Source organism: Heterodontus francisci, chromosome 17, assembly GCF_036365525.1.
Source record: "Heterodontus francisci isolate sHetFra1 chromosome 17, sHetFra1.hap1, whole genome shotgun sequence".
In the NCBI taxonomy this organism is placed as follows: domain Eukaryota; kingdom Metazoa; phylum Chordata; class Chondrichthyes; order Heterodontiformes; family Heterodontidae; genus Heterodontus; species Heterodontus francisci.
This window is the reverse complement of record NC_090387.1, coordinates 14,688,227-14,715,338: the sequence shown is the minus strand read 5'-3', so window position 1 is coordinate 14,715,338 and position 27,112 is coordinate 14,688,227. Positions and strand designations below refer to the sequence as shown.

Below are 27,112 nucleotides of genomic sequence, written 5' to 3'. Positions count from 1 at the left end.
GCCTTTAGTGGTAGTGAAATTTTAACTTCTTTATTGCTACAATTTCCAACACAGAATGGAATCCACCCCAATGAACTATCCAATTGAAAGCTCCACTTTTACCAACATAGCTCTGTGGGGGCAGGAGGTTGTTTATGTGCACAAAAGTGAAATAAATCAAGACACTCCAAATGCTATTATTGTAAACATTAATATTTAAACTCCAATCAACTACAGTATCAGTGCCCTTGAAATAAGTATAATCAATGCAAACTAAAGATTAACCTCTGGCCCTTCTTTGTATCCGAATGTATGTGTACACAGCACAAGGCTAACACCCCATTCTAGTTCAGAAACTCAGATAAGGCATCAACTCCCTCTATCTAGCTTGTCCTCCCTTTATCAACCTAGTTTTCTTTAATCTTTTCACGGTAACCTTCCTCTCAAAAAAGAGCGACTGATCCCAGGGTACGGTTCCTCAGAAAGTAGTGGCACAGTGGTCCATTAATTCTTTCCCCTTCCTTCACCCAAGGCTGATTGAAGGGATGGTTGGAGTGTTAGAGATTGAGCAAACTCATTATATTGCAGGCACCCAACCTGGATCTCACTGGTCTTTATGCCAAACTGCACAATACATTTATGATTGATTGTTTGGAGACAACTTATTTTTAAGCACCTTTCAAGTGTGTTGCTTCCCCTCCACCATGCCACCACCCCCATATGCTTTCTAAAAGCCTTGCACTTTAAAGAATGATTTAATAAACATCTCGCACTTTAGAGTATTGATGTAGAAACATGTAAATGACTAAAACATTAAATTTGGGCTGTGTAAAACTGGTGATAATGGATCAGTTGCCTGTTCTACACCTCTTTCAAGTTTCAGTTCCAAGTGATTCCAAATCACTTTACAGCCAATGAAGTGCTTTTGAAGTGTAGTCACTGCTGTAATGTAGAAAACATGGCAGACAATTTATACACAGCAAGCTCCCACAAACAATGAGATACTGACCAGATAACCTGTTCTTAATATTTCCGAGGGATAAATATTGGTCAGGACACCATTAAGAACTCCTCTGATCTTCTTTGAAATATCAAGAAATCTTATTTATGTCCACCTGAGGGGGCCTTAGGTCACAAAGGTCATCCAAAAAAATGGCATCTCTGATAGTGTAGCACTCAGTCAGTACTGCACTGGAGTGTCAGCCTTGATTTTATGCTCAAGTTCTGGAGTACAGCTTCAACCCACAACCTTCTGATGCAGAAGCAAGAGAGAGCTACAATGAGCCATGGATGGCACCTAAATGGAACATGTCTACATCGGAAGAGATCACAGAAAAAGGAACAAATGTTTTACAAAGCAGATTTTTCTGAAGCCAGATTATCTGATTGAACGGATATTGAATGGAACAGGCAAACTGCGGAATTTTTCAGAAAGCATTATAAACATGTATATTATTCAAGTGCTTACAGTAGCAGATATCTGTACATTTTTTCAACTTAAAAATCTCACCAAAAGCTGTATGTAACTCAGTAACAGAGATGGACAAGGACACTTCAGTTTATATTTAGCCACTGGTTAATCATTGGCCCGTTTCCATTACAAGCAACAAAAGTAAACTTGAACTCATGTTATACAAATTTAGCTTCATAGAGTTTCTAATGTCAACCGGTCAAATCAAACTCAGCAAAGTAATATCAGATTTTCTGCAGTCTAATTTTACAGAACTCGAAACTGCTCAAAGCCTTGCAAACTTCAGAAGCTTGCATGAGGGTGTGATGTTACTGAACTTCAATTGTAATGCTCTACTGTGGGCTCTTGTGGAACATTTAATCGCTTTGGTTAATGGTTGTGCCAATATGGCATACACAGAGAATTTGATCTGAACAGGTTAACCTATGCACCACCTAATAAAGTTAAATACTTTGAATACCCTCACCCATGCTCGTGTTACCTCTAGACTTGACAATTCCAAAGCTCTCCTGGCTGGTGTCTCATCTTCCACTTTACATAAATTTGAGCTCATCCAAAATTCTACTGTGCATATCTTATTTTGCACCAGTCTCATTCACCCATCACCCCTGTGCTCGCTGACCTGCATTGGCTGCTGGTCAGGCAAACCCCAATTTCAAGATCATCCTGGTTTTCAAATCCAGGCCCCCTCCCCCCTATCTCAGGCCCCCTCCAGCCCTGAAACTCAGATTTCTACTGTCCTGTGCAATCCTGATTTTAAAATGTGCCTTTGGTTACGAAGGCTTCAAGCTCTGGAATTTCCTCACTAAATCTCTCAGCCCCTCTACCTTACTCTCCTCCTTACAAAGATGTTCTATAAAGCCTACCTCTTCTTGTCATCTGCCCCAATATTTCCTTATGTGGCTCAGTTTCAAAATGTATTTGCTAACTGTTCTGTGAAGTGTCTTGGGATTGTTTGTTTACGATGCTATATAAATGCCAGTAGTTGGAAAAAATGAGTCTTCAGCTATTTTATCCCCGCTCTCCAGAACCATCACTAAAACCCCTTCTGCCTGGTTAGTACTCTCCTCAATTTTCAGGCCTTCAATCACCTCCTCTAACTTTTCCCAGCTACTGATCAGTGTCCATTAATTTGCCTGCTATGCTCTTTTAGAAAGATTGTTAAAAGGTACTAGATAAAAACAAGTTGTTGCAGTTTAATTTTATATGATTAGGTGTTAAAAATAGATAACCTACTCCCTCAGGAAAAAGCATTGGATTAGTGGAGTCTGGGGTGACAAAGGCATGGATGAGCGATTTGACAGTAGCTGTCTGAGTCTGGGACTAAGCTTATTAATACCGAAGTGGAAGTAGGTGATCTTTGTGATGGAGACAATAGCTCCAACCACATCTACAGTCAACTCACAAACTGGACCCTCTGGTCCAAACCTCAACAGGCAACAATTCTACATCTTCTCATCTTGCATCAAACTTCTTTTGAGACTAAATGAGCAGTGGTACGTCAGAGCACTGGAAAGCAGTTTTGCTACCACAGACCTATTGTGCTGTGAATATTTTGAAAATTCATCTTTAACGAAAAATATCTACACAGCCTTGAAGAGCCTAGGCTTGATGGAAAAAAAAAGTGTTCAGTAAACATTCTTTTGTTTGAAGAAAAGCAGCAGCTTTTTCCAACTTATGAACACAATTGGTACAAATGTGTCACACTTTCAGAAAAAAAAAAGGGCCAATATTGGAATGTCAGGAAAACCCAACTTGCTCATTAGGAAAAAGTCCTGCAGGAAAAGAAACCTTCTACCCTACCTGGTTGGGTCTACAAGTGATTCCAGTCCAACTAAGGTGTTGACTTTTAATGCCCTCCAAAATGGCCTAGCAAGCTATTGCTAGGGAATGTTTCAAGCAGCTGGGCCTCTGTCACTTTCCCAGAACAACTAACAACGGACATGATGATTTTTGTATGGCCACATGCAAGATCAAAAAAAGAAAAATCACTCAAGGCAATTTGTACTGTTTGATCGGAGTTTGAAGGTTTTGGTCTGTCCATTATCTGTGTTCACCATGTTTGATTGCTTAAGCCTTCAGGTGGAGCTAGGTGAGCAGGTGTACAGCACCTAGGAATCAATGTTTTTAGTTGGTTGTTCATGATCTCCATAGCAAATGGCCGGAATTTGCTACAAGAAGTTCCATTATAACCACTTCAGTCAGTCAGAGACATTCTGGACAAGTTATTTACAAAATGGGGTTTGCCGGAGACCATCACTTCAGACAATGGACCACAGTTTGTTTCAAGTCAAATCACAGAATTCCTAGCCAGTTACGGAATCCTTCGCCAGCTGACATCACACTATAACCCACAATCGAATGGTTCAACAGGGTGATAAAGGAAAGCCTGGAAGATAGTATAGCAGTGGGGTGAACATTCGAACAATCCGTTCACATCCTACTCCACACATACAGATCTACCCCACACTAACTGGCAAGACACCAGCCGAACATATGATAGGTCTTAACGTTTGCATGCCACTGACCATTCTTAAGTCACCACTATCAGTTAACAAGATGTCAGAGCGAAAGCAGATGAAATCACAAGGCGATAAAGATAAAACAAAAACATACTTAAACAAGGGAACCACAGTTTTAAGTTGAAGATTGGGTTCGAATCAAACAGCCAAATGGTGACCACAAACTTGCTTCATCAGTATCATGTCCAAAGCAGATTAAATGTTTGCTTGTACAAATGCTCATCTATTGGTTGACAACAGCAGGTGGAATGCAAGACATTTAATAGAGAGTTGACCAGTATATTTTGATAGTGGTTATGAGGATACATTTCCTTTTCCTATGAATGATATTGATAATCCAACTCATCAAGCTAACAGATCCACAACCTCAAATTCATAGATCTAATCCAAGACTCAAGTGACCTTCCCATCTCAAAAGACTCTGTACTTAAAGAAAACTGTTACGTTGAACAAAGAAAAAACTTGGCGTATCTTATGTTTATTTAGAATAGGTTAATGTAAAAATAATGTCTTTAGTCAAAAGGGGGAAAAATGTAGTTTTTAAATTGATCTGAGTTTGATGGTTTGGTCTGTCCATTATCCGTGTTCATGGCGTTTGATTGCTTAAGCCTCCAAGTCGAGGGAGTGAGCAGGATTGGCACTGTGGGGGATTTCCAGAGGCTTCCACACAGAACCCATGGCTCTTAAGATGTGCTGTATCTGTAAGACTTAGATATAGTTAATGTGCTTTAAATAAACCAGTTGGTTATTTAACATAAGTGTGATATCTGTATTGCTTGGAATTAAATCAGATTACAAACTAAACACAGTGACGCAGCATTAACATAACAATTTAAGTAAATTGTGCAGCTTAATTTTAAACAAAAGAGAAACAATGCGTGTCAAATATTTGTTGTTGTTGGTACCCACTAATCTCTGGGTCAGAAGATTGTGGGTTCAAGCTCCATAACAAGAGTGCAGGACAGAAACTGAAGCAATGCTTTAGGACAGTACTGAAAGCAATGAACTGTTGGCGAGAAATCTCATGGTTCCCTGTTTTGGACAGTGCAGCTATGACTCAGTTTCTTTGGCTGAGAATTAGTTAACGTGCAGGGGCAGTTCCTAGTGGCATGGCAGCCAATGCTGAGGTGTTTCACAAGAGGTTGGAGTTAAAAAAAAAAAAAAAAATTGTGGTGAGGGGGTAAGTAAAAGCGTTTTAGGGCTAGAGGAAATTAGAAATAGAGAGAGGGATCTAAAATTCTCACCTTGCCTTCAACTCTGAGGCAGTGGTGGGGATTAAAGCCAACATGCAGACAGATATTGGGCAAGGACTTGGGTGTGGGACAAAATATATGGGCAGAGTTTCTGTTAAGGTGAAGTTTATATAGGGTAGAGGATGGTAAAACAGCCATGAGTCTCAGGGTAATCTGAGAGGGGGTGATTAAGTGTTTTAGTGGCAGGGAGGGAAGGAGGAAAGTGATGCTACAGATGGATGTAATGGATCTACACAGTCTTTGGCAATGGATAGGATGTGATATTGGAAACTCAGCTCAGGTTTGAATAGGACCCAAAAGGTTATGAACAATCTAATTCAGCCAGAGTCAGTGGCCAAGGGTTTTTAGGTGAGGGGTGGGGGAGGAGGGAGCTGATGGCAAGGGCATGGAATTTGTGGCAGGGGAAGACGACAATGAGTTTGGTCTTCATGTTTAGCCAGAACAAAATTATTGCTCAAAGACTGAATGTCGGACAAAGTGATAGCACAGAGGCAATGGAAAGCTCAAAAGTGTTATTAGATAGATACATCTAGGTATCAGACCCATTATCTCTAGATAAGAGAGGACAAAGATAGATCTTTGGCACACCTGAAGTAATAGTTGCCTCATCTCATTGAAAGGACATGCCCTCTGGCAATATAGCACTTTGTCAGTGCTGCATTGAAGTGTCAGCCAAGATAATGAGCCTGGATCCCACAACTTTGTTTCAAGAGAAAGAGAATGTATAGCGAGAAGCTGTAGGGTGTAATGTAAACACTTATATTAACAGTTCTGCTTCAATAAACCCCTATCCTCTTGAACTCCTGCTCTAACCCCTCTGGCTTTCCAACTCTCTCCTGTTTCCCCTCTGCAAAGATTCTTAAAACAAGTTGACCCAACATTAATGCAAGTGGTTTCCTGTGTATATCTTTTGGGCCTCCTTATCTCGAGAGACAATGGATACACGCCTGGAGGCGGTCAGTGGTTTGTGAAGCAGTGCCTGGAGTGGCTATAAAGGCCAATTCTAGAGTGACTGGCTCTTCCACAGGTGCTGCAGAGAAATTTGTTTGTCGGGGCTGTTGCACAGTTGGCTCTCCCCTTGCGCCTCTGTCTTTTTTCCTGCCAACTACTAAGTCTCTTCGACTCGCCACATTTTAGCCCTGTCTTTATGGCTGCCCGCCATATATACACACAAATTGCTCAGCTGCATGGCTTTGTACTGACAATATTTAAGCAAACATCTTGCGCCAAGTAATTCACATTGTTCGAATGGACTTTCTTTGATTTGTCCCTCACCAGAGGAACAGTTCCTTCTATTATATTCACTGATTTCTGGTTTTATTTCATACATCATGCACAATCTGTAGTTTTGGGCTAACCTTTCCCAGATTCGGCAATAGGTCAATAATTACATGATAGCACTTGGGGAAAAAAAGCCAGAGAGATGAAATTTTCATGCTCATTAAGATTTAATTAGTGAATGAGCAGATTTTCTTTTATAAGAAAAAAAGCCCAATAAGGATGTAGTATTTTTTTTTAGATCAATCCCCTCTACCCATTCTCAATCTATCCATCAATCCCTCTCATTGTGGAAAGCATATCCAATTTGCCTCTTCATACTGTTTGTCCCCATGATCTTTACTACCCAACTTCTATTCTTGCCTCCTACATCAAGTTTAACTTGGCCCCTCCCCATCATTTGAACCTTTCATTAGTTAAATGAAGGCCCATGGGCCACTATTAAATTATAGGAAATATCACGACTGCCATCCCCACTCTGTAATATAACCACATCTCGTCAGTATCCAAGATTGATGGTAGATGACATTACAATATAGACACTGATTATGTATACGTGAAACAGAAAGACCCCAAGTTCACTTGTACCTTATGAGGCAAGTTACAGGAATCCAGAGAGCATACTTAGCAAGACAGTTATACAAGACAGATCACCAGACACAGAAATGTGCATCAGTGGAATAAATCCTGAATCCAATGAATTTAGTCTACAGCAGAGAGAGGGGGAGAGGGAATTTAAGAATCCAAAGCTTATAAATTAGTTACAGGAGAAAGATTGCTCAACAAAAATATCAATGACAATTAATAAATTATAGATTATAAATTAAGGCTATGCTCATTTTAATTTGACTGACTGGAGGATACAGGACTAAAACACCCCTTACCCCCACTGCTACCCCTTCCCGAACTAAAATCATGAAAAATTATTTCCCACAGCAACTTGCTAAACAGATTAAAAAGGGGAGCTGGAGTAGAAGCTATGTTTTGGGATATTTCAAAAATAGTTAGAATAAATTTCATAGAAGAAATGAAGAGAAACATGAAATAAAGTAAAAGGTGTCGCTATGGGCACCTGCATGGGTCCTAGTTATGCCTGTCTTTTTGTGGGATATGGAGCATTCTTTGTTCCAGTCCTACTCAGGCCCCCGCCCCCAACTCTTTTTCCGGTACATTGATGACTGTATCGGTGCAGTTTCCTGCTCCCGCCCCGAACTAGAAAACTTTATCAACTTTGCTTCCAATTTCCACCCTTCTCACCTTTTACATGGTCCATCTCTGACACTTCCCTTCCTCGACTTCTGTCTCCATCTCTGGGGATAGGTTGTCTACCAATATCTATTATAAGCCCACTGACTCCCACAGCTACCTCGACTACACTTCTTCACACCCTACCTCCTGTAAGGACTCCATTCCATTCTCCCAGTTTCTCCGTCTCCGACGCATCTGCTCGGATGATGCTACCTTCCATGACTGTGCTTCTGATATGACTTCCTTTTTCCTCAACCGAGGATTTCCCCCCACTGTGGTTGACAGGGCCCTCAACCGTGTCCGACCCATTCCTCGCACCTCTACCCTCACCCCCTTCCCCTCCCTCCCAGAACAGTCACAGGGTTCCCCTTGTCCTCACTTTTCATCCCACCAGCCTCCATATCCAAAGGATCATCCTCCGCCATTTTCGCCACCTCCAGCGTGATGCCACTACCAGTCGCATCTTCCCCTCCCTTCCAGTCAGCATTCCGAAGGGATTGTTCCCTCCGCAACACCCTGGTCCACTCCATTACCCCCACCACCTCGTCCCTGTCCCAGGGCACCTTCCCCTGCAATCGCAGGAGGTGTAATACCTGCCCATTTACCTCCTCTCTCCTCACTATCCCAGGCCCCAACACTCCTTTCAGATGAAGCAGCGATTTACTTGTACTTCTTTCAATGTAGTATACTGTATTCGCTGCTCACTGTGGTCTCCTCTACACTGGGTGACCGCTTTGCGGAACATCTCCGCTCAGTCCGCAAGCAGGACCCTGAGCTTCCGGTTGCTTGCCATTTCAACACTTTCCACCCCCCCCCTGCACTCATGCTCACATCTTTGTCCTGGGATTGCTGCAGTATTCCAGTGAACATCAACGCAAGCTCAAGGAACAGCATCTCATCTACCAATTAGGCACACTACAGCCTGCCGGACTGAACATTGAGTTCAATAATTTCAGAGCATGACAGCCCCCCATTTTATTTTCATTTTTAGTTATTTTTTCTTCCTTTTGATTTTTTTTGCATTTATTTCATTTCATCTTAGTTTGTTCAGTTTGCTTACCCACTGTTTTTTTCAGGTTGTTTTTCTTCAGGTTTGCACATGCTGCTGTTCAATATTCAGTGTATTCACACCTAATCTGTACTAATGCTTTGTCTTTCAACACACCATTAACATATTGTTTGCCTTTGCTCCATGACCTTTTGGTCAGCTATGTGGCCTGGTCCAATCTGCACCTTCTCCTTTGTTATCTCTTGCCCCACCCCCACCTCACTTGTTTATAATCTGTGACTTTTCTAATATTTGTCAGTTCCAAAGGGTCACTGACCCGAAATGTTAACTCTGCTTCTCTTTCCACAGATGCTGCCACACCTGCTGAGTGATTCCAGCATTTCTTGTTTTTGTTTCAGATTTCCCGCGTCCGCAGTATTTTGCTTTTATATTATGAAATAGATGTTAAAGCAGCATCGTCAGCAAAGAGGAGTTCTCTGATGAGGACTTTCCGTACTTTGGACTTCGCTCTTAGACGGGCAAGGTTGAACAACCTGCCCCCTGATCTTGTGTGGAGGAAAATTCCTTCTTCAGAGGATTTGAACGCATGTGAAAGCAGCAGGGAGAAGAAAATCCCAAAAAGTGTGGGTGCGAGAACACAGCCCTGTTTCACACCACTCAGGATAGGAAAGGGCTCTGATGAGGAGCCACCATGTTGAATTGTGCCTTTCATATTGTCATGGAATGAGGTGATGATACTTAGTAGCTTTGGTGGACATCCGATCTTTTCTAGTAGTCTGAAGAGACCACGTCTGCTGACGAGGTCAAAGGCTTTGGTGAGATCAATGAAAGCAATGTAGAGGGGCATCTGTTGTTCACGGCATTTCTCCTGTATCTGACGAAGGGAGAACAGCATGTCAATAGTCGATCTCTCTGCACGAAAGCCACACTGTGCCTCAGGGTAGACGCGCTCGGCCAGCTTCTGGAGCCTGTTCAGAGCGACTCGAGCAAAGACTTTCCCCACTATGCTGAGCAGGGAGATTCCACGGTAGTTGTTGCAGTCACCGCGGTCACCTTTGTTTTTATAGAGGGTGATGATGTTGGCATCGCGCATGTCCTGGGGTACTGCTCCCTCGTCCCAGCACAGGCATAGCAGTTCATGTAGTGCTGAGAGTATAGCAGGCTTGGCACTCTTGATTATTTCAGGGGTAATGCTGTCCTTCCCAGGGGCTTTTCCGCTGGCTAGGGAATCAATGGCATCACTGAGTTCCGATTTGGTTGGCTGTATGTCCAGCTCATCCATGACTGGTAGAGGCTGGGCTGCATTGAGGGCAGTCTCAGTGACAGCATTCTCCCTGGAGTACAGTTCTAGGTAGTGCTCAACCCAGCGGTCCATCTGTTTGCGTTGGTCAGTGATTATGTCCCCCGATTTAGATTTGAGGGGGGTGATCTTCTTGATGGTTGGCCCAAGTACGGAAAGTCCTCATCAGAGAACTCCTCTTTGCTGACGATGCTGCTTTAACATCTCACACTGAAGAATGCCTGCAGAGTCTCATCGACAGGTTTGCGTCTGCCTGCAATGAATTTGGCCTAACCATCAGCCTCAAGAAAACGAACATCATGGGGCAGGATGTCAGAAATGCTCCATCCATCAATATTGGCGACCACGCTCTGGAAGTGGTTCAAGAGTTCACCTACCTAGGCTCAACTATCACCAGTAACCTGTCTCTAGATGCAGAAATCAACAAGCGCATGGGTAAGGCTTCCACTGCTATGTTCAGACTGGCCAAGAGAGTGTGGGAAAATGGCGCACTGACACGGAACACAAAAGTCCGAGTGTATCAGGCCTGTGTCCTCAGTACCTTGCTCTATGGCAGCGAGGCCTGGACAACGTATGCCAGCCAAGAGCGACGTCTCAATTCATTCCATCTTCGCTGCCTTCGGAGAATACTTGGCATCAGGTGGCAGGACTATATCTCCAACACAGAAGTCCTTGAAGCGGCCAACACCCCCAGCTTATACACACTACTGAGTCAGCGGCGCTTGAGATGGCTTGGCCATGTGAGCCGCATGGAAGATGGCAGGATCCCCAAAGACACATTGTACAGCGAGCTCGCCACTGGTATCAGACCCACCGGCCGTCCATGTCTCCGTTATAAAGACGTCTGCAAACGCGACATGAAATCGTGTGACATTGATCACAAGTCGTGGGAGTCAGTTGCCAGCATTCGCCAGAGCTGGCGGGCAGCCATAAAGACAGGGCTAAATTGTGGCGAGTCGAAGAGACTTAGTAGTTGGCAGGAAAAAAGACAGAGGCGCAAGGGGAGAGCCAACTGTGCAACAGCCCCAACAAACAAATTTCTCTGCAGCACCTGTGGAAGAGCCTGTCACTCCAGAATTGGCCTTTATAGCCACTCCAGGCGCTGCTTCACAAACCACTGACCACCTCCAGGCGTGTATCCATTGTCTCTCGAGATAAGGAGGCCCAAAAGAAAAAAAGAAAAAAAGATTATGAAATAAAGTTCAGTGGCTCACGACATTTTGTCTTCCTTTGGTTTCATCTTGCTTATTTGCCAATAAGTACAAGTTCTGTCCTCCTGCTGCCAGCATCAAATTTTACTGGACAGGAGGCATTCAGCTCAGTGAACCTGTGCCAGCTCTTTGAAACAGCTATCCAATCAGTCCCATGCCCCTGCTCTTTCTCCATAGCCCTGCAATTTTCTTATTAATTCAAGGAGAAAATGTGCCAGGGCTCAACTTTTTTTCAAGCTCCAATGGGTGTGATTGAAAATCATGTTAAATACAGCACCCCCCCCCACCCCATCCTACTTACCCTCCAAGTAGGGTCAATAAAAGGATCTCTGGCCACCTGAAAGCAAAATTGGAAAGACCACCACTCACAAATGATGGTAATGTTAGTTGAAAGCTAAATATTGGTCAGGGCACCGGGTAAATTCTCTTGCTCTTCAAAGCAGTGCCATGGGATCTTTTACATTCAACCTAGAGGGTGGAGGTTAGGTTTAACATCTCACGCAAAAGGACAGCAATCCCTGACAGCACAGCACCCTTCAGTGCACCAAGAGCACCAGCCAAGAATAGTTCTGATGAAAAGCCATCAACCTGGAATCTTAACTGTTTCGCTCTCGATAAATGCTGCCAGACCCGCAGAGCACCTCTAGCATTTTCTGTTTTTATTTCACCTTTCCAGCATCTGCAGTATTTTGAATTTGCCACATGGTTGAATCTTAGCAATTAGTAAGCTACCTCAGAAGGCAGCTAAGAAAGGAACCAATCATCTTGAGACAACCAGGGATTAGCGATAAATGCAGCCATGTTGTTGCCCACATTTTTAAAACTTCTTTTCAAGATGTAATGAAATTTATCTTACATTCCTTTTTCTCTAGCTCACTGGGTATATAATTCCACAGCTGTCAGCCACTGTCCTGTACCTTATCCAAGAGGCCATTCTCCACATGCCCTCCCATGGTCCAACAGCCGGTCGATGGGTTGACATCATGAAGACGACCAACCTTGGCCTAGACATGTACACTGCTGTATTTTCATCCCTGCATTGCAATTAGGAGGGGGATCCTTGGGCATCAAGGATTGAATTATACTACTTAATCTTTGAAAGAGTTTTTAACAGTAGACAAAATTACAATCACTATAATGCCATTGAACATCAACCTGTGTAAACTCTCATTTTTCCAAATAGATGCCCTCAGTTAAACTTCATCCCACATATCTAAATGTAAAACCACAAGGAATAACTGAGGCAATCAGCATAAGCGCTATTAAAGGGAAGTTGTACGAGTACATGGAGGGAAATAGGTTAGGCTAATAGGATTAGAAGTAGCAAGATGGGAGGAAGCTCATACAGAGCAGAAACAGTCACTGACCAGTGGGGCCAAATAGAATTGAGTGCAGAATCAGGCTATGTAATTCTATGTGCAGATTCAGAGCTGCCAATCGAAACAAACAAACACAATTAAATTGGTTACCCAGAAGAAGCTTATGAGCCATTTTTTCCCTTGAAGGGAAATCATCCAGAGAGAGTGTAAGCCACATTTTGATTCATTGGTTTATAAATATTTGATGCTATTAATGAAAAATCACACTGAAGTGCATCAAAATAACTTTTATTCTATGGCACTTGAACATAGAAAAATGTCCCAAAGGTAACTCAGTGATGAGTAGCCCAGCCAAAAAGGGAGCTATTAGGAGTTGTTGCCAAAAGCTTGGTCAAGCATTTGGTTTTAAAGGAAGAAAGGAGAGGGGTTTAGGAGGTACAGATACACATTACTGTGACAGAATGAATGCATGACTCTTCTGGTTCGTTGGGTTACTCCTCTTAATATTTTCTCCTTTCATTGGGCTGATTACAGCAGCACGAGGTATTTTGGGACTTATTTTTACTGTGTGCGTGTGTATATATAGATGTTATGTCATTCACAAACAAGTGGTTTGAATTGATTTACAGATGAGGCAGATAAGATGGACCAGAGAAAGAGCATAAGTTGCTTCAGCATTGCCTTGTTTAGAATAGCATAAATCACTCACTTTCAAATGTCCCATTTACTTTCTGTAATACTTGCACCATCACACTTTGATAGCATGCCTACGGTTATCACCGTACCCTCTGCCATAAGCAATGCCACAGGAGGTTCAATATATTAGATAGTAACCAAAAAAAAAGTGGTAGTATTTTTGAGGGTCTTCAGCTGGTATGTCTGTAGGGGTGGAGGGGAAGATGCCAATGTGAACTTGCTGAAAAAAAAAAAAAATGCACAAGTAAATTAAATTGTACCTGTCGCTGGTCTGTCCTCTCTATAGCTGCATTAGCACCATAAGCATTGCAGGACTCCACAATGTAGTCTGAACTGACTCCAAGTACAGAACTCGAACTACCACATGATCCGTCACAAACCACAATCACGCGGGGCAAGTCGCAAGTTGGGATCTTCTTCAGGTATTCTTCGGTGAACTGGGGGGAGGCAAAGGAAAAAACAGATGTTACCTATACAATTCCACCAAACCAGTAGGATAAAAATATGCTAATTCACTACCTTGTTAATAAAATGGAAATGCCCAAGATCAAGTCAGCGGTCAAAAGAAATTAAAATCATCAGATTTCAGAGTGTCTGGAAATGGGTCAAACTTGGATCAAAATCTCCATGACAACCATGCCAGAGGCATATATTATTAAAATTAATCAGCATATGCTGTGGTTACAAAAGGAGGGCAATCAGGCAAGTTTAGCATCATCTTTTATCAATAAGGTTTATTATCTAATGCAAAGCAAGACAAATCACTTAAAAAGGGGCATTAGATTTACATTCAAAAGATCCAAAAAAAAACAAATCTGGCATCTTTCTTCTTTCGATGAAGCATTTTTCTAAAAGTCTCAGTCTTCTGCACCACAGAGAAGTCTAAAAGCATGACTTTTAGACAGATGCAAAAAAATTCCATGACGCTATTTGAAAAGCAGGGGAGTTTTCCCTCTTTCATGGCCAATATTTATTCGTCAGCTAACAGAAATAAAGAAAACAGATTATCTGATCATCATCACATTGCTGTTTGTCAGAGCTTGAACTGGGTGCCACATTACAATAGTGACTACACTCCAAAAGTACTTCATTGGCTGTAAGGAACTTCATGGTGTCCTAAGGTTCTGTCCGGTGGAACAAAGGTAGAACAGAGGGACTGAAGGTAAGTGAAAGCAGATTGTTTACACAGTGTGGTGGAGGAGTGAGGCTTCAAGAGTGAGATCTCATTTGAAAATGAGAAATTTGCTCAGTTTTGCTACACACTGAAAATTATTTTTGATTTTGCTATTCATAGCATGGAAAACAATTCATCCACAAGGGATGTGTTCCTTTTAGAGAATGATCTACATTAAGATTATTTGGTTTAAAAGTGTAACTTATTGTTTCTCGAAATGAGAGAAATGGTAATTACTCTGGTAAAAAGCATTAAATATAAAAAAGGGAGGAAAATAATCCTGAGGCACAATATGGTAGTTTTTGGTGGGAAATTCTCATGTTCCTACTGATCGGAGTGTACTGTTTGCAATCAATGTAATTATAACCACCTGAATAACCGAGCCAATGATAAATTGGACAAAATTATGCAAAGTTTCTATTTTTAGTCATTTGAAATGCACAACTTCACTATTATGTCCTCAAAAACTATAAAAACTGAGCACCCAATTTATATTAACAAAACATTTAAATACAGAAACATAGGAATTGTTACACTAAAAAAGGCTCAACTAGTTTACTTTCCAACATCCTGATATTTTATCATTGTATCATATGACTAAGCATACAAAATGCTGGAAATACTCAGGTCTGGCAGCATCTAGGGACAGAGAAACAGAGATAATGCTTCAGGTCGATGACCTTTCATCAAGGTCAAAAGATGATCAACCTGAAACATTAATGTTTCCCCCTCTCCATAAATGCTACTAGATCCGGAGTAGTTTCACCTTTTTCTGATTTTATTTCAGATTTTCACCATCTGCAGTATTTTGCTTTTGTACAACAGCAATGGACTAATCGTGGCAATCGGTCGATAACAGAGTGAGACAGGAGACAAGGAAAACCCCTGGTCATGGACAGCTTTAGGAACCTTAGATTTAAAGTCACCCAGTTTTCCCAAGAATGATACAAGGGTCTCAATCGTCAGAAGGATATTCAAATACACAAGTAAAAATTGTCTGAAATGGTCAACAAAATACCTTGGGGTACATAGCGAATTATTTTATGGATAGAAACATTGGGTGAGTTCCCTTATGGGCATGTGGGGTAACCCTGTATTTCATTGTAGCCAGTGTAGCATTTGATCAATCGGGTTTGCTTGTGTCAGTCTGTCCATTCGCTGTGTTTGCTGTGTATGATTGCTTAAGCGTCCGGGTGGAGCCAAAGAGCAGAAGTGAACTGGAGACTGCAGAAGCTTCCAGAAGGCACACAGCTTGGATCTGCCCCAGAACACAGGCTGCTGTCTCGACATGTGCTGAAAGCTGTAAGACCTTTTACTGTTAATGTGCTTTAAATCAACCAGTTGGTTATTTAACACAAGTGTGATATCTGATTAAATCGGATATCAAAACTAAACCCAGTAACTCAGTGTAAACATAAGAGCCAGGAGATCCTGCACACCTGGGTTTAGGGTCATGTGATCTACCATTTATCTCTGGGTAATTTTGTACCAGCTTTTGCATGTATGCATTCATACAGTGTCAGTAAAATGTGAAACTAATGTCAATTTCGCTCTATTCTATCATACGCTGAAACTAAAATGGCTATGGTCAAAGATCACCATCATTTATTAGTACTGGAAAATTAAGCTGCGTCATTGTAAAGGATAAAAGGAGATAGTTGCATAAATCAGATTTACATCTGAAAAATAAAATCTGTGGTTAATCAGCAGCATTCAGGGCATTATACCCAAATCCAATTTGGTCAAGTCATTCAGCCAAGCAGCAGAAACTGGAAATCCCCATTTCCATTTACCTTCTCCTACAATCCAAGTTGTCTCCTCTCTTCAATCAGAATAGAATCATACAATGGGTACAGCACAGAAAGAGGCCATTTGGCCAGTCATGTCCATATTGGCTCTCTGGTAGAGTAACTCAGCTAATCCCACTCCCCCACCATTTCCCTGTAGCCCTGCAAATTCTCAGGTGCTTTTCCAATTCCTTTCCAAAAGCCACGATTGAATCTGCCTCCATTACATTGTCAGTCAATGCATTTGTGGTGTCTTACATTATGACACATGTCCCTTCAACTAAGATCCCCAATTAAAAGTAATGCTAGTTTATTTTATTTTAATGCAATCCAACCCCATTATTATTTTACTCTATGTCAGTCACCTAAGAACATAGGAACTGGAGGAGGCAGTTAGCCCAAGACTGTTCTGCCATTCAAAATTAGGTCATGGCTGATCTACGACCCAACTCCATATAGCTGCCTTTGCCCCACATTCATCAATACCTTTAGTTAATTGATCAAATCAAATCAATCTCAGTTTTAAAATTAATTGATCTAGCATTAATTGCCATTTGCAGAAAAAAAAGTGTTCCAAACTTCTAACAAGCTTGACATGTAGATGTGTTTCCCAATTTTACTCCTGAAAGGGCAAGCTCTAATTTTTAGACTATGTCCCCAGTTCTAGATTCTCCAGATATATAGTTTCTCTAATCTATCTGTTCCCCTTAATATCTCGAAAATGTTGATCAAATCACCCTTAACCTTCTAAATTCCAGGGAATACAAATCCACTTTGTAGAATCACTCATCAATTAAGCTTTAATGTCCATGTATTCTGGTAGATCTATGCTGGACCCTCTCCAAGACCAATATATCCTTCCCAAGGTGTGATTTTCAAAATTCTTTCAATGTTTCTTGCATTTCACCATTTAGAAAATACCCTGTTCTACCCTTTTTACATCCATTGTGGATGCCCTCACTTTTACCTACATTGAAATCCACCTGAGAGGGTTGTGACCATTCACTTAACCAATAAATCTCTAATGTTACATATTAATCTACACTGATTACAATGCCATCCATCTTTGTGCTATTGGCAAATTTGAATATGTAGCTTTCTATTCCATCATCTAATAAATATGGCAAATATTTGAGGCCCAACAGTTCCTTGCAGGACACCAATAATCACACGCTGCCAGTTTGAGCACCTCCCCGATTATCACTACTGTCTCCTGCCACTCAGCCAATATCCTAACCAGGTCAATATTTTTCTCAATTCCATGATGTTTCAACTGTAGCTAACAGTTTGTGGGACTTTATTTATATGGACTTCCAGAAGGCATTTGATAATGTCCATAGACATTCTCATCCAATAGAACCACAGAAAAGTTATGGCACAGAAAGAGACCATTCATCCCATCGTGTCTGCACAGGCTGAAAAAGCTAGCCGCCCACTCTAATACCAACCTCCAGGACCCGGTCCATAGACTTGCAGGTTACAGCATTCAAGTGCATGTCCAGGTATCTTTCAAATGAGTTGAGGGTTTCTGCCTCCACCAATCCGGGCAGTGAATTCCAGACACTCACCACCCTCTAGGTAAAAAAGTTTTCCCTCATGTCCCCTTTAATCTTTCTACCAATCACCTTAAGTCTGTGCTCCCTGGTAATTGATCTCTGATAGAGTAGACAGGAAGGACCTCTTTCCCCTATCTAGGCCCCACATAGTTTTCATAGAAAAAGCATAGAAGGTTTAAGGCACAGAAAAAGGTCACTTGGCCCATCATGTCTGTGACGGCCTAAAAGCGGTCCACCTATTTTAATCCCTCCTTCCAGCATTTGGTCCGTAGCCCTGCGGATTACGGCACTTGAGGTGCATATCCAGACTCCTTTTGAAAGTTGAGGGTTTCTGCCTTTACTACCCTTTCAGGCAGAGCTTCAAACCCCCACCACCCTCTGGGTGAAAAAGCTTTTCCTCATCTACCCAATACTTTAGTCACCTCTTCAAAAATGAGTTTAGTTGACAGTGGCAACACAAAGTAATGGTAGTTAGGGCATTAACATGAATTACATACAATTAAAGCACAAAACAAACTGTACTGTACTGGCATTGTTCTCTCAGCAAATGCAGCTGCCATTTAGCACACAGCAAAATCTCAAATCAGCAATGAGACAAGTAGCCAATTAAAATGATGTTGCCCGAGGGAGGAATGTTGGTCAGGAACACAGTTTTTTCTCCCTCCTTGAACAGTGCTGTTGACCAAATTACTAGTCAGAGGCAGCATGAGCTACCAATGGAGCCAGGCCTGACATTTTTGAATCTCAGCCATGCCCCCTTTGCTATGTTTATTCAGCTTAAACTATTTTTCAGTGGCTTAGCTCCATTGAGAAGAATCTTTCTTTGCCAATATATTGCCTAAAAGTAGATTCATAATACTAGCATTTCCAGCTGAGTTTTTGTTCGTTAAAATCCCATTTTCTCTCTACATCTTCCCACATCTCCCTATGGGATGGGCAGACTACCTGTTGCCAGGCTTTGGAGAAGGAAAACAAAGGATAAACACACTTTCCCTGATAAAATGGTATGTACAAGAGGTAGGAAGATGGGAGATTAAAAATGACCAATGCGAAGTTAGTGACAGGAATACTCACACTAAGTAATTGTCACCATGTACAATTCCCTAAACGTTTGTGTCTGAACATGCATTTGTATTGGTGAGGTAATAACTAATGCTGTTTATTTCCAGACTCTACAGAACATTCCCAAAGTGTAATAAGTAATACGAGAGAGAACTTGAGTGTCATTGCTACAACATGCTTACTCCCATCTGGGAGCCTGCTCATGTGCATTTCATGATATGCCACCAATGTACATATCACTAACATCTTTGACAGTTCAATAAGTGTGAGTGTGATCCAAAGTCAGTCCATTGAAGTATTAAAACTATGAAAATATTTACATCCACCTGGAGGGGGCAAATGGGGCTTTGGTTTAAATGTCATATCTGAAACCAGCACCTCCAACAGTGCAGTGCTCCCACAGTATAGCATAGGATTGTCAACCTTGATTTTGTACTCAGTCAGGCCTCTGGAGTAGGACTTCAACACACAACCTCCTGACAGAAGAGAGGGAGCACTACCCATAGCCAACACCTACTGGAGTAACTACCAATGTTCGAAACCATACGATTCTGCACAGGGGGCGGGTCAGACTGAGGAAACCGGCACAAAAGGAGACTTTAGTCTTCCGTTGCATAATTTTGTAATTATGAAATGAAGGCTTGGCAAATATTAAGGTTTTCTTTTTAAATTCAATTTGAAAATCCTCCCCTGCTCACCTACACAGTTTAATATTGACTCGCCCCAGTTCACCACACACTTTCCCATGGCTTGATCACAGTTCTTCTCAGTCAGTTCAACCATTGTATTCTCCCCATTTCCTGAAGTGTGTTTTTTATATAAATGTTTTCATGGCATCCTATGCTAACCACCGCTAGGCCTGGGGAGCGACACTAGGATTTTACGCTCCCCAGGCCCTTAATTGGCCTTGGGCAGGACTTCCATCTCTGAGGCAGGAAATCCCACCAAAGAGCTGCCAGCCAATCATGGGCCAGCAGCTCTCAGTCCCGGGGGGGGGGCTTCCTGTTGGAGTGGCCGTGTGCAGTGGGGACAGTTGGGCCATGGGTGCCCAATTACAGGGGCCTCCCAGTCCACTATGCCACCAGGTTTTTACTGGCACAGCAGGAGGAGACACCTAAGTGGCAGTTAACTGGCCACTTAAGGGCCTGGGGCAGGCAGGCTGTTTCTTACCACGGTCCCTCAAAACTGAAGCGGGGGAGGGAAGGCATTGGGAATGGCTGCCCCTTCCCCCACCTCCCACTCAATTTTATAACCCTCCCCCCTGCCTCCACCCCTAGCCCACTCCCACAGTTAGTGGGGGGGGGGGGGGGGCATAAAATTCCAGCCATGGTGTGAGGGGGAGGGTTCCAGAGGAAGGGGGATCTCAGACAGGTAAATTTCTATCTTCACAGCCTGGGTGGCAATGTGGTAGAGCTGATCATCCAACCTTTCACAATTTCCTGATTTATATCCCATTAAATATGTATTATATGTGTTGCAGGAGCTGTAATTCTTATTTATATTTACCTCTGAATTCTATATGTAAATCTCTCCAGAGTTCCAAGCTAAATAAAAAATATGAAAAAGTATTGCAGGCGTAACCCATACACAAACACACACTAAGCCGCAGAATAATCATCTGTTCTTTTCCAGCTTTCAACTGAGGTCAACCAGCTGGACCTGCTCCAAGTTGTAAGGAAAGGACTACAGTCTCTCATTTCTATATATTCTTAGTTGGGAAAAGAGAACAAAAAATTGCTGTCGGATTAATCAGACAAGGTCAGCACACACTGTGCAGCATTACAGACCCTATCACTGATAGATCTGCAGCTCCCACTAAAGGAAATTTAAAAAAAAAAATTTATAAAACAAATTCTTGGCCCACAGTTAGATCTATGCTAGTTCTGTTTTTCCCCACCTTCCCTCACTGACCTGCTGCACACTTCTTTTTGCACTTTGATAATTCTGAAACTAGTTTCCTTTTTGCTCTAAAAAGGAATAGCCAACATATTCTTCTATGCCTTATCCACATCTTAAGTCTCCATATAGTATCTCACTACAGGCAGTGCCTTTTCCAGTCAAACATCTAAGGATGTCTCAGTCTTGTGCCATCATACAGGACAAATACAGAAATAAATTATGGCCATCGCTCGACTGGAGATTTGTATTCTGTTGCAAGACATTTTATTATTATTTTTTTTAATAAACACAGTATTTTGTTATGGGCAGGTGAGGAGGGGGTCAGTCACCCCTCTTGCCCTTCCTCTTATTTGACTGCAACAGGGTTTATTCCTTTTTTAAAAACACAGGTTATACTTACCAATGTTTCACAATCACATGAAAAGATCAAAAGTAAAAAGAACCAGACAGGCTTTGCATTTAAACAAGAGTTAAGTTCATTAAACTCAACAAGCTAAACCTGATCTAAAATAATAGAGAGAGGAAAAAAAGAGAGAGAGAGAAAGGGAGGCACACAGCCTTCTCTGCTGCTGCAATCTCAGTTATTGCTTATCTCTTGTCTAACAAAACTCCCAGTTTTTTTTCCTAGAGATGGACAGATGGTCACATGACTGTTTCAGGGTATTCGCTAGAACCTCTAATGAGATACAGGGCTCAGAATTGACTCCAGAGCCCCAAGATGCCAGCATTTACACTTGGAGGGTTTTTTCTTCAAAAAGAGAGTCAGGATTGGCGTGACTGCCATGCTAATGAAGCAATCCTAAGTAATTCAATTACTTCTGGGTCCAAGGCTTCAGACTTTTGTTTCCAGCTGGTCTTTGGACTATGCAAAAGGTGTTTCAGATTCAAATTGTGGTGGACATCTTGGCTGGCGGTTTTTTTTTTATTAAATAAAACCTAACTAGGATTTTTTCCATTAAACCTCTAATGCAACTTTCTAACTGAAATTTATATTTCTCATTTGGCATACAGTATTTTCTTGCAAATTTACTCCAATATAAAATTCAACCTTGAGAATAAAATATTTATTTTCCTTCAATTTCTCTCCTTGTACCTCTCCAAGATGCTCCTTAAAACCTACCTCATTTGACTGAGCTTTTAGCCATCTGCTTTACTGTGTGGCTCGGTGTCAATTTTCTTTATAATACTCATGTGAAGTGATTTGGGTTGCAGTATTATTAGGTTAAAGGTGCTATATAGATACAAGTTGTTGCTGTGCCACCCCATGCCATATATTATAATCCAAACAAAAAGGGTCTGGCAAATACCCAATTCTTTAGCCTTTGTCAATCTCAATCCTGAAATGGCCACAAGGTAAGTGTTGCAGAGTTGTGTGCTTCTTGAGTGACAATCCAAGTCACCGCCTGTAGTGAAGGGAGAGTGAAAGTGCTTGGTCTGCACCCTCATGTAAACAGCTGAAATTAGTAGCTTATGTAGTTCTGCCTCCTATTATTCTATGACATTTGTTGGGTGTCCAATGTGATCTATTCCCTTCTCAGTACCATCTATCATATTCCCAGAGACAGCATCCAAGACTCGAGAAGCAGTCTGCATTAAAAAGGGTTATTGTAGTCCTGCACAATGTCGAAGAGCAACTTACTGATTGTCCACACATTCCTAGAAAGGCAGAGGCGTTATACGCCAAATGGTATGCATTTACATTACAATAGTCATATACGCACTTTTGTGAGCCACATAACTGGACTACGTGCTAACTGCCCATGATTTCTGACTGACAACTTCAATTGAAATTTGTACTATCTTTTGGGATTGTGCAGCAGGAAATCTTCACAACTGTGCAGCCTTTAAAATCAATAAAGCAGATAGAATAATTTGGCTGAAGTTTAACAAATTTCAAGCATCCAGTCAAATAACAAAAAGATCACATCAGCCAAAAAGAGACATGTTAAGAGCACATCAAAAAATTGTTCCCAACTGCCTCAAAAATCTTGAAATAAAAAAAAAAGACAGCCCTTCATAAACTCCATAAAAATATCAGGATGCAGCTGATTGAGGGAATGGTTACGCCATCAGTTTTGGGTTAGTGAAGAGCATTTTCTACTTTGCACTGTTGTGTTGCATTCATCCTTACTTTCACAAGAATGCTGGGTTTCAGGGAGCTGACGAACATATTCCCAGGGACCAGACAACTCCTTAGCTATCAAAGGAGTCACCTGCCAGCCTTGGTCTGGGAATGAAAGATCATCCTGACTTGGCACCCAAATCGTTCTACATTTAACTCAATTTTGATGAAAATTGATTGAATTTACTTACACTTAGTTGCATTACCCTCAAGATGCTGAGTGAATTAACTCTTTCTTGCCAAATTTTCAACCAGACCGGAGGCACTATTTATTGGTTGCAATTCATAATTTACAGTTAAAGTTGGGCACATGAAAGCTTATCAGACCTGCACAAGTGTAATTAGTCACTGAGCAAGAAAATTAAATTAACTTAAAATGAGTAACAGTAATGCAGGCAATTCACAGTACATTATAAATCAACACCAACTTGTCAAGATACTGAGCATTAACGACAGCAGTGACCAGTGTCTGAAGTCATCAAATAGTGATAGTAATTCTTTGCAAGATAGCTGACGAGTTAGTCAGGCTGAGAGAGATGAACAATATTCAGAGCTTACACAACCTCATACTCGTGAGCAGCATGATTCAGTCAAAAATGCTTTCCTTCCTAGGTTGCAGGTTGGAGTGTTGAGTCAATGACCCCAGGATTATTCTTTCCACTTGGATCTTCAAGTCCAACTGAACCCATTGCACGCATCAGAGATGAAACCCAAGATAGCCTCCCTCTCTCGGATCTCAAGCACTTCAAGTTAATTAACACTTTTCTTTGACTGCAAAAGACTGGTACATCCTCAAGCTAACTCAGTGTTCGAATATGCTAACCTGTAAGGCATTTTTCTGCCTCTAAAGTTTCCTTTGTTCTGTAATAACCTAAGTGAAGTAATAGAGATTGCTGCTCCTACAAAGACGCAGACAAAAAAAAAAGAGACAGAGCTTGCTCTTTTTAGAACATTACTACAGACTGTATTACTTCAGTTACTAGTGACTACCAACTGTCTTAACATTGACCAGAGTATAAAAACTCATTTTTAGCACTTAAATCTTTGGGGGAAAAAAAAGTCTCCAAATGTTCACAAATCAGAATGACACTGGTGCCAGAAAGGTTTGCTCCAATTCTACCAAGCAAACTTGAAAGATGTGAAGTCTTGCAGCTGACAGGCATTCCACCCAAGGCTGGAGCTAGGTATAGGTGGAAATAGTCTGCAGTATAAATATATTATCTTTATGGTGTGATTAATAAAAGGAAGCTTTATGGCTTGAATGTATTCATGGCCCTTAGCTTAATATATTTTATAGCCAAATTATCCAAGAACCCTGTGCCCAAAAGGAGTTGATTTGCACTAGCTTCGGTTCGTTAAAAGCCGATTTCCCAGCATTGAGTTCAACAGCTGAATTCTATTTTGCGTGGTCACCTTTCAAACTATACCTCTCCCATGCTCCAGAAGGCACACTTCAGCTCTTTTTCTATGATCCCTACCCGATTCTAGAATGTAAAAGTGACACTCCTTGGGGGAAGATTGCCCGGGCTCAACATTGTCTAAAATGCAACTCCAGAGTGGAATCAAGTGGAGCTTAAACAGGCAATGGGTTTCTGATACCCCTGCAGGGGACATCATAAACAAGCTCTGCTGAAGTTTAAAATTTCTGAAACAGAGTTAAACTTTTTATTCTGGAGCAAAGCATAGAGTCCGAAAGAGATCTCTGCACTCCTCAAATTTTGATTTCTTGCACTTCTGATTTTCATCATTCCAGCATTGATGGCTGTGCCTTCAACTACCTGGGGCCCATGCTCTGTAATTACCTCCCTAAACCACCCCCTCTCTCTCCTCGTTGAAATTCCTCTTTAAAATTCACTTTTGACCAAGCTTCTGGTCATTGTCCTAATTTCTTCCTTATGCAGCTCTGTCAAATTTTGTTTGATAAATCTGCTGTAAAAGTGCCTTGGGGCATTTTACTGTGTTAAAAGGCACGATATACTTTATACTGACTCAGCAAACACCTGTATTACTAATTGAATCTGGAGCTACTAATTTGAAATAGATTACAGGGTGTCATATCCCAGTTTGATTCATAACAATTAGCTCTTTATTTAAAATAAATTCAGCACAACGGAGTGGAACATACCCATGTTCATGTTTGTTAAGTATTGTACAATGCATATATACCAGTTTCAGCATAAGAGCATATTCAGATACACTGTTGTACACAGGTTGAAGACTGAATATACATTTTTCCATAGTATACGAAGTGTCATGTCTACGGGTTGGGTTAATTAACAGATGGACCTGGCCACAGCACGCCAGGAACCCAAAAGATCATGGAATGGGTTTTTCCATAGCTCTTTAACTGAGCCATGGCACCAGCACCCTGCTTTCCCTCATCTTACTGCCATGCCACACCCATCCCATTTTCTCAACACATTCCATTCTCACTCAACTCTCTTTCTCTCCTTGCAGGATAGAGCAGAGAACACCAGGGAAAAGCAAAAGACCAAGGGGTAGTCCTCCAGTCATTGCCACCCTGGAGGACAACACACAAAATCAGCAGACCTGTGCCTGGCCATTTGCTATGGAGGGATGGGTATCTCCCAGATACCTGGTGACAGAATTAGACACAGCCACATGGGACACAAGACTCACTCATGTTGATTTGATCCCAGCAGCCACTGAAATGAGGATCTACACAATGTTAACTTTGAAGCCTTTCACCTGGTCAGTTCTAATTCATGTCTTTTATCTCCCCCAGGTAGTAGCTGATGCTGGAGGAGGAAGATGACTTCTCAGAGGAGGCCACTCGCTCGGAGAATGAACCATCACTGGACTCATGTGCACCCCCTACCAGTTCAGACACATACACTTCAGTGGGGCTTCCAGGAAAGATAGTTGCACCATCACATTGTGAGCCACACAATCACAAGTGAGCAGATGTTGGAGACAGGGACATTAGAGAGTTCCCTCCAAGCTCTGCTCAGCTGGATGCAGATGTTGAGCCTCGAGATTGTCTACAAAGAGGACTATTATGGAGTAGCAAAAGAAAATGTATGGTTTCATCAGCATTTCCAAAGGCACTATGCAGGATTGGAAAAAGAGATTGATGGAGTCCGACTCCACTGGGACTGCTGTGATGTCTCAGGCCTTTGTGCAGTTGGAAAGAGTGGCCACCATCATGAAGCATCAGACACAGCTGTCAGAGTGCCTGCTAGCTCTCACCAATGTCCTGCACACAGAATCCAACTTAATGGAGAAAACCTTGCTTTGGCCATTCAGTACCTCACTGAAGTGCAGCAAAGTGCTCTCTAGCTCTTGGCTAGCAGGGAAGTGAGAGTGCACCATGAGAAGGAAGATAGAGAAAGGGTACATGGAAGCAGGGACACTGCTCAAGGCACTCCCACTCCTCCCACCTTTAGTCAGAGCCTTGTGTGCTGACTGCTGTCTTGATTGCTGAGTGCCCCACCTACACCCATGCAAGGGCAAAGTCTTTGGCAAGTCCCTCCAAAACCCAGAGGACATCGGCAGTCAGAGGGGAATGAGCAGCCTATCTCCTGCTCTGCTGACACCACAGGGGTCTCACCACGTAAAATTAACAGGAAAAGGAAGCAAAAAAAAAAAAGTTCGTAGTTTCAGAAAAAAAAAGTGGTTTCTCTTAAGAAATGTTAGGATTGTCAATTTTGTCAGTGCTCATACAGCACAAAGTTGATTTCAAATCCCTTTTTTCCAGCCATCAGTGTAGCATCTTGCCTGCCAAGTGCCCATTAGCCTGGAGATAAATGATATGACAGGCAGTAGATGAGCAGTGGGTGCCAGTAAGATGGAAGGATTATTGAGTGGGAATGATTCATGTTTTTGTGGGTTGGTAGCAGTGGGTTAAGCATTGGTGTTCCATATAGCTTCATGCCCTCAGCTGAATCGTGCATGTATAAATCCATCCCGGGCATTGCTCACAGTTAGGTGAGCAGCTGCAGGGACCCTGCCTCATCACAAAGATGCAGAGTGGTCATCACCTTCATCCTCCTGCAGTTCCAGTCTCTGCTGCTGCATTAATGTTGTGCAAGGCACAGCAGACCATTATATTTCTGGATACCCTTGTTGGTGCATACTGAAAAGGTGACCCCACCTATCCCCTTGCCCTCTGATTTGCCCAGGCACTTGAAATCACATCTTCAATCTCCAATGGCTTGCTCAAATGAGTACTCTTGTGCTCATAGAATCAGAAAGTTTAAGGCACA

The 27,112-nt window shown here is 42.0% G+C and overlaps 1 protein-coding gene across 2 annotated transcripts in view; it reads right to left on the bottom strand.

Moving 5' to 3' along the window:
- The window catches only part of si:dkey-234i14.6 (uncharacterized), a 165,631-nt gene that overhangs the window by 98,291 nt on the left and 40,228 nt on the right, over positions 1–27,112 (bottom strand). For both annotated transcript variants that reach the window (XM_068049086.1, XM_068049085.1), the window contains exon 2: positions 13,547–13,723. In XM_068049086.1, coding sequence (XP_067905187.1) covers positions 13,547–13,723 — 177 coding nt within the window. The remainder of the gene's footprint in view (positions 1–13,546; positions 13,724–27,112) is intronic.